The sequence below is a fragment of the Babylonia areolata genome, chromosome 25 (assembly GCF_041734735.1).
Source record: "Babylonia areolata isolate BAREFJ2019XMU chromosome 25, ASM4173473v1, whole genome shotgun sequence".
NCBI lineage: Eukaryota > Metazoa > Mollusca > Gastropoda > Neogastropoda > Buccinidae > Babylonia > Babylonia areolata.
The window spans coordinates 9957082-9968470 of NC_134900.1; the positions used below are offsets into that span (position 1 = coordinate 9957082).

General features: G+C 42.0%; 1 protein-coding gene across 1 annotated transcript in view; it reads left to right on the forward strand.

The window, feature by feature from the left end:
• Positions 1–11389, forward strand: part of LOC143299351 (dynein axonemal heavy chain 12-like) — a 127156-nt gene that overhangs the window by 56409 nt on the left and 59358 nt on the right. Inside the window, exons 39-42 of the mRNA XM_076612485.1 lie at positions 1823–2015; positions 3452–3657; positions 4464–4538; positions 5350–5437. Coding sequence (XP_076468600.1) covers positions 1823–2015; positions 3452–3657; positions 4464–4538; positions 5350–5437 — 562 coding nt within the window. The remainder of the gene's footprint in view (positions 1–1822; positions 2016–3451; positions 3658–4463; positions 4539–5349; positions 5438–11389) is intronic.

Here is an 11389-nt window from a genome sequence, read left to right on the forward strand (position 1 = left end):
GCTGCGGCACAAAGGGGGCGTCTACTTCAGATCATCGATGCTGAAAGGACAACAAATGTTTACATAAATGACTCATGTGACCTCATTTAAGTAAATGACGTATATACATGGTTATGATGTAGAGCTTGCAATTTGAAAAAAAGATATTTAAAAATAAAAATAATACGTCAGTGAAAAAAAGGCCAACGATTGTTTAATTTTTTTTTGTTGGAAGAGGTTTTCTGTGTAATTTATTTCATGCAGCCAAGACAATTTGGTTAAACTTAAGTAATGGTGCAAAGATGAGCAACGTAGTCTGATCTATCCTGAGGTTTGATACCAGAAAAATACTATCATCGTTTATGTTGTGTTTCATATAGTTTGTATTCTGTTTCTGATAGTTATGTTATTTTAATTGTTTATGTTTGATTTTGGTGTAAAATACTATTGCTGTTATATAATATAGTTATGCTATTTTAATTGTTTATGTTTGATTTTGGTGTAAAATACTATTGCTGTTATATAATATCCTCCATGCCCCAAAAGGGGTGAAAGGATTAAATATTCTCGATTCTTCTTCTTGATGTCTGGAATAGCTGTGGTATGGCGTAGTGGGTTAGTCTGCATTGTTTTGTTGATCTCTGAAAATGGCTGTACCGTAGGGCATAGAAGGTCAGTCTGGATGTGTTGATGTCTGAAACAGCTGTACTGCAGGGTACATAGTGGGTTAGTGTGGATATGTTGATGTCTAAAATAGGTGTACAGGGGGGGGGGGGGTGTAATGGGTTAGTGTGGATGTATTGATGTCTGAAATAGCTGTATAGAGAGGGGGTATAGTGAGTTAGTATGGGTCTGTCGATGTCTGAAATAGCTGTTCAGAGGGGAATAGTGGGTAAGTGTGGAGGCGTTGATGTCTAGAATAGGTGTACTGTGGAGTACAGTGAGTTAGCGTGGATGTGTTGGTGTCTGAAACAGCTGTATATAGGGGCAGTGTTGATGTCTGAAATAGCTGTATATAGGGGCAGTGTTGATGTCTAAAATAGCTGTATATAGGGGCAGTGTTGATGTCTGAAATAGCTGTATATAGGGGCAGTGTTGATGTCTGAAATAGTTGTATTTAGGGGCAGTGTTGATGTCTGAAATAGCTGTATATAGGGGCAGTGTTGATGTTTGAAATAGCTGTATATAAGGACTTAGTGGGTTTATTTGGATGTGTTGATGTCTGGAACAGCTGCAGCAGTGGGGGGGTAGGCGTGTCATGTGATTGACTTGAGCAATGCCCCCTCCCGCCCCTCCCCACTAGGCCGCCTTTATGTCCTCCAGTACGACTGAAGACACAGGCAAGGTGATGTCTGGAATCAGTTTATCGCGCAGGGCCCGGGGCGCGAACACGTCACGCTGTTCTAGCGGCACTTAATCGTCTCAAACAGTTCAAGGGAGACATGTACAGATTTCTCACTATCACACCTACTAGGGGCACGCACATTGATGTTAATTATCTGTATTTAGGGCGTGTTGATGTCTAATACTTTTACTGGGCAGTGTTTTGATGTCTGAAAAACGTTCCTAGTGGCCAATGTTATTATGAATGCTGTCATACTAGGCTGGTTCATGTTAACAACAGTGGACTTTATACTTAAACTCGCCAAGGGGCTGTGTTGGGTGTGATGTGGGTAGGGGTGGGGCAAGGTTAGTCTAGTGGGTTTATTTGGATGTGTTGATGTCTGGAACAGCTGCAGCAGTGGGGGGGATAGTGCGTCGTCAGTGTGGATTTGACCTTGACCCTAACTGCCCCCCTGCCCGCCCACCCCCCCCTCCCCCTCCTCTCCCCTTTCCCATCCAGGTACGACCTGAAGGACACCAGCAAGGTGACCCTGCAGGACATCCAGTTTATCGCCGCCATGGGCCCCCCGGGGGGCGGCCGCAACACCGTCACCCCCCGCTTCCTGCGGCACTTCAACATCGTCTCCATGAACGAGTTCAACGAGGAGACCATGACCAAGATCTTCTCCACCCTCATCTCCACCTACCTCAGGGTCAGCACGCACAAATCTGATAGGTTTTTCTGTTTGTTTGTTTGTCTTATATCTCTTTCACTGCCAAGTTTCTGTGTGAAAAAACAAAACAACACTTTCCAGTGCCAAATATTTTACATATGATGCTGTCAGTCACAGGCTTCGGTTCATGTTAAAACAACACAGTGGACTTTTATACTTTAAACTCAGCCAAGGGTGTGTGTGTGTGTGTGGGGGGGGGGGGGGGGGCGGCAAAGGTTAGTCATTGTGCTAATTGGCAGTGGAAAACTGGCTGTGCAGCTGGCAAGCTTTTCTTACAGTGTGTAAAAAAAAACCGGTGTTATCAACATGACCCCTTAATGTCGACTAAAAGTCGGCTATAGCGGTGCACTGTCCAGTCAACTAAAGTCGCCTATGGTGGTGAAAGAGTTAACGCAATACTGCAAATGATTGTTAGATTTTAGAAACGCAATTTGTATATCATGGAGAGAGAGAGAGAGATGCGGGTTAAACAGAATCACAACAGCTAATGCAGAAGATCAAAGATGCACGTTAAAGATCAGGTATAAGTACTTGAAATAATAATAATAACGGTATTTATATAGCGCTGAATCTTGTGCAGAGACAAATTCAAAGCGCTTTCGCACCAGTCGTTCACACGCATGCATAACTCTAAAACTGGAGAAACTGAGTACAAGGAAGAGGCAGGGAAGGGAGGCTATTTTGGGAAGAGGTGGGTCTTAAGGCAGGCCAGACTTGAAAGAGCTGAGTGTGGAGACTTGATGAAGCGAAAGAGGAAGTTCATTCCAATTGCAAGGTCCAGAGACAGAGAGAGAACGGCGGCCAACAGTGGAGTGTTTGAATCTGGGTATGCGTAAACAGAGCGGATCCGAAGCCGATCATAGTGAGCGAGATGGAGTGCAGAGGTGACGGGCGCAATAGCCGAGTGGTTAAAGCGTTGGACTGTCAATCTGAGGGTCCCGGGTTCGAATCACGGTCACGGTGCCTGGTGGGTAAAGGGTGGAGATTTTTACGATCTCCCAGGTCAATATATGTGCAGATCTGCTAGTGCCTGAACCCCCTTCGTGTGTATATGCAAGCAGAAGATCAAATATGCACGTAAAAGATCCTGTAATCAATGTCAGCGTTCGGTGGGTTATGGAAACAAGAACACACCCAGCATGCACACCCCCGAAAACGGAGTATGGCTGCCTATATGGCGGGGTAAAAACGGTCATACACGTAAAAGCCCACTCGTGTGCATACGAGTGAACGCAGAAAAAGAAGAAGGAGTGCAGAGGTGAAGGCAGCCGCAGAGATAGGAAGGGGCAGTTTTGTGAATGCATCTATATAACATAGAGTGCTGATCTTGTACTTTACTCGGTGTGAGACAGTGTATGAAATTATTATTTGTTGTTTTGTTGCACCACCACCACCACCACCACCACCACTCACAGGGCCAGGAGTTCTCGGCGGACTTCTTCTCCATGGGCTCGCTGATTGTGGGGGCCACGCTGGAGATGTACAAGCAGGCCATGCAGAACCTGCTGCCCACCCCGGCCAAGTCGCACTACGTCTTCAACCTGCGGGACTTCTCCAGGGTCATCCTGGGCGTCTGCCTCATCAAGAAGGAGCAGGTGGAGAACAAGAAGGTCTTCATCAGGTGAGTGAGGAGAGGTTGGTGGTGGGTGTGGCCAAAAAAAAAGGGGGGAAGGTTCTTTGGTTTCCTGGTGGGGTGGGGGTGGTGGGGGTACTGAGAGGGGGCCCGGGGGGGTGGGGGGTGGGGTCTGAAGTGATGGGAGGGAAGGGAATGTGTGTGGTGTGTGAGGTTGTGTGTGTGTGTGTGTTTGCTTTTGTGGAGTATGTGTATGTGTGTGTATGTCCATGGACGTGAATGTGTGTGTTTGTGTGGTTTATGTGAATGCGCTTGTGTGTGTGTGTGTGGAAATATGTGAGTGATGTGTGTGTTAGTGTGCATGTTTATGCTTTAAATTTTTTTTTTATATCAGCAATTGCCGTTGAGTTTTAGCGCATACATCCTGTCAATATGCATCTATGAGTTGCACACATGGCTGACTAATTTTTTTTTTTTTAAGCAAAGTTGTGATGCTTCTTATGCTTTAATTAGTACATGATAATGTATTTGTGCTGTAGATAATATCATAATCATCAAATCGTTTTTTTGTTTGTTCTTTTTTGTGTGTTTTATTTTAATACGTAGCTGAGTATATGTGTGTCCATATATATATATTTTAAATGTCTGTATGCCTTTATACAAAGATATTTGCACTCTGTGGATGTTTTTGATATGACAATGGGAGTAATGAAAGTTGTGATTGTTTGATTTTAATGTGACAGTGAAAATCATTAGAATTGTGATTGTTTCTAACACGACAGTGGAGGCAATGAGTCCGTAATAACACCAACTACAGTTTGTTGTTTTTTCTTCATTCTGTCCTGTGATGCCAGGCTCTGGGTGCACGAAGTGATGAGAGTGTTCTACGACCGTCTGACCGACGACAGCGATAGAGAGTGGCTGTTCACGTAAGTTCTGTGTCTTGTCTGTTTGTTGTTGTTGTTGTTGTTGTTCTGTATGTATTATTTGCCGCTGTACCCTTTTTCTTTAAAGCATACTCTGCTGTGGATGTTTTGACAAGTGTTTAGAGTCATTAGTGTATGATTTGAGTGATTCATGTATAGTGTGTGATTGTCTTTCGGCAAACTTTTAACGTTTTCTCCCATAGCACGGAATTCATGTGACCCTCACCAAGAGAGAAACGTGTGTGCCGCAGCACAAACACTTTTTGATTTGCGGTCTACTTTTAGGTTTGACTTGTGTCCATGAAAACAAAAGCACTTTCCATGACCTTGACCTGCTCTATATTTAGTGCATGATGATTTCTTGTCCTTGAACAAACTCTTAACATGTTTTCTCCTGCAGCGTGAAATTCATGTGACTCTCCAAGGGAGAAACGTGTGTCCCGCAGCACAAGGAGTTTGTGACTTGCAGTCTACCTTTAGGTTTCACTTGTCCATGAAAACTAAAGCACTTCCTGTGACCTTGACCTATTCAGGACACTGCTGCCTCACTCTGGCAGCACTCCTGCTCTGGTGCTGCCCTGAAAAAACTGGTTAGGAAACAGGTTGGAAGACAAAAAGCACCACTGTGATTTTATTTTTCAACATATTGACCTAAAACTTGGCAAAGAGATAAAACTTTTAAAGATTTCAGTGAATGTAAAAATTTTAAATTTTGTGCGTGAATGAAACGTTTGGGTGGTGCTAGGATGTTAGTGAGTGTGAGAAGTTTGAGAATTCATTCAGCGCTGGAGTGCCATCTTGACTCGGTTTGCAGGACGGTGTCAGGGCTGACAAAGGAACATTTCAAGGAAGGCTTTGACAGCATCTTTGAGCACCTGGCCAACGGTGGAGAGGGAGGAAAGGTAGGGCCGGTGTGTGTGTGTGTGTGTGTGTGTGTGTGTGTGTGTGTGTGTGCGTGCGTGTTCGCGTGCGTGCTAGTGCGGCGCATGCATGCGGTCGAGTCTTGTGGTTGAACTTCACACAGGACTCGTGCACTGCTAATATTCTGCTGGTGTGGGTGGAATGGCTCCACAGCAATAACTGTCGTTTCAGGTGTTGTGAAACAGATCACACCTGCGGTGTCTGGTCTGTTTGCCGCTTCCGTAACTGTTTTGTTGCTCCTGGAAATAATGCCCCACATTTTATGACAGTCACTGAAAGCAGATTTGAAAATACTACTTCTTTTTTTCCACATTGACGGACTCTCTGTATGATAATCAATTAATGCAAAGAGAATAATTCTTTGTGCTGGATGTGTTTCTTACTCAGTCTTCATTTCATCTAGGGGCTTGGTGATATAACAATATTGAACATTGAGGAAATCTTATTCTTTTTTTTTTTTTTTCTCCAATGTTCTTTTTTTCATCTGTTTTTTTCCACTGTTCTTTTCCATTTTCATGTTTGTAGACAACACTCTGCAAAGGAAGCAGTAACTCTTTCTGAGAAATCAGGCATATTTAAGGTTTTAAGTTTAGATTATGGAAAGAGCCAAGCATTTTTAGATAGGTTACTGCCCTTGGCTGTAATCTGTTCATCATGTGAACGCAGCGTTGTATTTTTGCTGTGATGTTCGTTTGCGTTTGCAGCCAACCGTTTATGCGTAAAAGGAGTGGCTGCATGAATGGTGTGTGATTTAAAGCAGAAGCTTAGATAGAAGAGCTAGTTTGTCTGTGCTGTTGCTTGCATGTTCCTTGCGAAACTTCCTCTGGAGAAGTGAAGCAGTGTGGAACGAAAAGTGTCGCTGTAACAAAGTGATAATTCATCAGTGTTGTCTTGATCAGAATTTATCTTACCAAGAACGCCAGGCTCTAAAGGTATGTTTGTTGTTCATTGTTTCATTGTTGCATTTCTTTTTTGATTTAGAACATTCATTTGAATGCTTGATTATTTGTTATTCTTTTTTTTTTTTATTTGTTTCATTTAAGGAGGAGGAAATGCTAAAGCATGCTTATCATTATTTAAATATAATACACTGATAAAGCAGCTTATATTAGTAATATGATATAAAAGCAGTTTTAATTAGTAACATGATATAGAACTCACCAGAATGACTACACATTTTCCATTTTTTGAAACTGTCTTGCCATCTGCTGAACATAATCTGCCAGAAGACATGTTTCCCAGTATTGTCATGTACCCATTGCTTTGGAAATATAAAGAACAAGCAAAGAAGTGTAACAAAAGAGAGAGATAGAAACCCTATCACACTGAAATGCTTTCATTCGCCATCACAACTTAAAGAGATTGACTACAGGGTACACAAACAGGTGTAATAAATCCTTCATCGGTTAATCACAGCGCAAAAAAACAACAAAGATACTGCACTGTATTACTTCTTCTTCTTCTTCTTCTGCGTTCGTGGGCTGCAACTCCCACGTTCACTTGTATGCACACAAGCGGGCTTTTACGTGTATGGGCGTTTTTACCCTGCCATGTAGGCAGCCATACTCCGTTTTCAGGGGTGTGCATGCTGGGTATGTTCTTGTTTCCATAACCCACCGAACGCTGACATGGATTACAGGATCTTTAACGTGCGTATTTGATCTTCTGCTTGTATATACACACGAAGGGGGTTCAGGCACTAGCAGGTCTGCACATATGTTGACCTGGGAGATCGTAAAAATCTCCACCCTTTACCCACCAGGCGCCGTCACCGTGATTCGAACTCGGGACCCTCAGATTGACAGTCCAACGCTTTAACCACTCAGCTATTGCGCCCGTCTGCACTGTATTACAACGTACAAGCATTATTGATAGTCCAGCATGAACTTCAGCTAAAAAAAAAAAGAACCAGACTTCCACATGCAAGCAGTATGAATTACTCAAGCGAACATGATTATTCTAATTCCATTGAAAGCACGTATTCTGCATGTTCACAACACCTGTCCAATATTCACACTATCTAAATGCTGCTGCTGAAGGAGCCAGTCAGCTGGCAGACACAGGCTGAAGACGATACAGTATCATTTACGTGGATTCAACATATTCCGATAGCGAATTCACAGCGGACTGTGACCATAATTCTGCTGGCCCCTTTTTGCTTCTCTGGAGATCTATTGATATTGTTACTAAGCCCTTTTAACTCTCTCCATACGAACGGCGAAAGAGACGATGTTAACAGCGTTTCACCCCAAATACCACCATCAAAATATTGCAAGCGGAAGGCTCTTATACAGAAGAAGTGAATGTTGACAAAGAATACCACAATTCTGACGACGGAAGCTAAAGGTTGAGTCATTCAGACACCCACTGGACATCCGAGAGGTCTGTGTAGAGGAGAAGAGAGGACTGGCCGTACTGAGTGAGTTAAAATAAAAGTGTGTTGCTGAAAAACAAACAAACAGAATTAGTGACCTAAATCGGAAGATTGTCACACTTTGTCACAATATATTTATAGGAATTTTTTTTTTTTTTTTTTTTACTCAGTAGCTCCAAATGTATCAATATAAAACAAAAATGATGTGCACATAATGTTCCTATATTTTTATTTTATCTTATCCCGTAAGTGAGAATCTCTAAAACGAGAGTTCCTGATTGCTCTGATATCTCCAGTGTTGCAAAAGCAGTCATCAGAATGTCATATCGGCATGGTTGAAAGTTTGTAGGTGTCAGTATAACTCTCTACAGCTCTGTAAGGCAGGTGTTTATGCAGCTGTCATGTCCAGTGTACAAAATGCCTAACACTTGCTATTAGTGCATTTATTATGATATATTGTGTATCTCAAGCTTAGTACACAAAATGTTCATCTTGGTAGACTAATGACACTTTTCAGATTTTTTAAATTTTATTGTATGGAATATACTGTATATCATTTGTATTTGTATTTCTTTTTATCACAACAGATTTCTCTGTGTGAAATTTGGGCTGCTCCCCCCAGGGAGAGCGCGTCGCTACACTACAGCGCCACCCATTTTTTTGTATTTTTTCCTACATGCAGTTTTATTTGTTTTTCCTATCAATGTGGATTTTTTTTACAGAATTTTGCCAGGAACAACCCTTTAGTTGCCGTGGGTTCTTTTACATGCGCTAAGTGTGTGCTGCACACGGGACCTCGGTTTATCGTCTCATCCGAATGACTAGCGTCCAGACCACCACTCAAGGTCAAGTGGAGGGGGAGAAAATATCGGTGGCTGAGCCATGATTCGAACCAGCGCACTCAGATTCTCTCGCTTCCTTGGCGGACGCGTTATCTCTAGGCCATCACTCCACTATGCCTACGCCGTGCAGGCAGTCGTACTCCGTTTTCAAGAGAGCATATGCAGGGCATGTTCTTGTTTACATAACCCACCGAATGCTGGCATGGATTATGGGTTCTTGAACGTGTGTATTTCAATCTTCTGCGTGCCTATACGCATGAAGGGGGTTCAGGCTCTAGCAGGTCTGCAGATCTGTTTACCTTGGAGATGGGGAAAGATCTCCCACCCTTTACCTTGGAGATGGGGAAAGATCTCCACCCTTTACCTTGGAGATGGGGAAAGATCTCCACCCTTTACCTTGGAGATGGGGAAAGATCTCCACCCTTTACCTTGGAGATGGGGAAAGATCTCCCACCCTTTACCTTGGAGATGGGGAAAGATCTCCACCCTTTACCTTGGAGATGGGGAAAGATCTCCACCCTTTACCCACCAAGCACTGTGACCAGGATTCGAGCCCAGGACACTCAGATTGAAAGTCCAACGCTGTAACCACTCGGCTGTTCCACCCGTGTGAATTACAGAGTCGGGAGCTTGAGCATTAGCAGTCAGCTGTTGCGATACGTAAGGTTTTGTAAACTGGCACCAGTTATTAACCACGCATAGTAAATGCTTAGAGCTGACAAGCTGCAGCACAAATGTGTATGAACATGCTTGCACACACTCACACACACACACGCACGCGCGCGCACACACACACACACAGGCACACACACACACACACACACACACACACACACGCACACACACACACACACAGGCACACACACACACACACACACACACACACACACAAACTTAGAATATTATTGCTGCAACAAATAAAGCTTGGTTATTCAGGTGATTTTTTTTTTTGCAGCTGTCACTGTAATAGCGCAGTTATAAACCATAACTTATTTTCCTCTTGCCAAGCTTCAGGCATTAAAAAAAAACACAAAAAAAACAACCACCGCATTTGCAGTACACAGCAGCACTTGCACTTGTGTTTTGCATTGTGCGTTGTATTTATGATATTCTGATTGTTATTGTTGTTGTTGTTGTTTTTGATCATGGCATGAAGCAAGTGACTCTGATACATGTTTGATATTGTTTCATTGATGATTTGTTGAATGACAAGAGCATGTCACCCGTTATGCAGTGGTCTTTTTTTCTGTTCTTAAAAAAAAAAAAAAAAATAAAAAAATCTAGGTTTGTACCACTGCTGCAGCATAGTTGCGTTCACAATTCAGTTGTGTTTTTTCGTGGTAAACAGTGTTGTATTCCCCCCCCAAAAAAAGTTCATAATGATAATGATAGTGATAATAATGGATATTTTGTTAGTGCTTTTCTCCAGAGTGCATATGCATAGGTATTTCCAAAAAAGATCGTCTATTGATTATGACTATTCTTTAGGAAGTTTCTCTTTTTTTTTGGTTTTGTAGATCAGTTGGTTTCATCTGCCATTTCTATTCTTCTTTATTTGATTCTTTTTTTTTTTCTTTCATATGCACCTTTTTTCTCACAGGCTTATAATTTATGAAACTGTATCATTTTTTTTTTTGCTTTACCTCATAAAGCATATCCATTTTATTCATCAGTTATTCAATAGTCATGACTATAGTGAAGGCAGATAAGAAAACAAAAAGAAGAGACTGCCACTCTGTATTTAGGCTCTTGATCGCATTAACATATTTCTTGGTAATGCTTGTATGAAGAATGCAATATTTGCAGGTTTTTTTGCTGTTTTTTTTAAAAGCAAATGCATAGCCTTAAGTATTGAACTGAATTTAAACAACAAGCTGTTTAAAAAACAAAATAATAATAATAATAATAATGGTATTTATATAGTGCTGAATCTTGTGCAGAGACAAATCAAAGCGCTTTCGCACCAGTCATTCACACGCATGCATAACTCTAAAACTGTAGAAACTGAAGACAAAGGAAGAGGCAGGCAAGGGAGGCTATTTTGGGAAGAGGTGGGTTTTAAGGCCAGACGTGAAAGAGCTGAGTGTGGAGACCTGACGAAGCGAAAGAAGAAGTTCATTCCAATCGCAAGGTCCAGAGACAGAGAAAGAACGGCGGCCAACAGTGGAGTGTTTGAATCTGGGTATAAAACCAAGCCCAAAGCGTTGTGCCTTTTGTTCCTTTCTTCCCACCAGTTAGAATCATAACTCAGGCGTGATAGTTATTCTGGGCATCTGTCAGTTGCGTGAGACATTTGGGTTGCACCTGTTACAGTGCCTTCAGCACAGCTTTACGTTCAGAATGGAAAGGCATGCGTCCAAACAGCGACTGTCAAATGCCACGTTTGGCGTATTTCGTTCTCCTTGATTGTGTGTTCACATGATTATTGCAACAGCATCATGTATATGTGCTCATGTGTGTGTTTGTGTGTGTGTATGTATACACATGTGCACTTGCTGAAACTTTTCTTGTCTTATCTCTTTATGTTAATCAGTCATTCTTTGAGACATGTCTAGTATTTTACTTACCAGCTTGATTTTTTTTTCTCTCTTCTAGATGTAATGTCTTGTAGTATTTATGTTTATACTATTACTTCATTATGACAGTTATTATTGATACTAACACCAGCATGTGCTATCTGTTAAGACTAATAATTTTTTTTATAACTTGTACTTGTT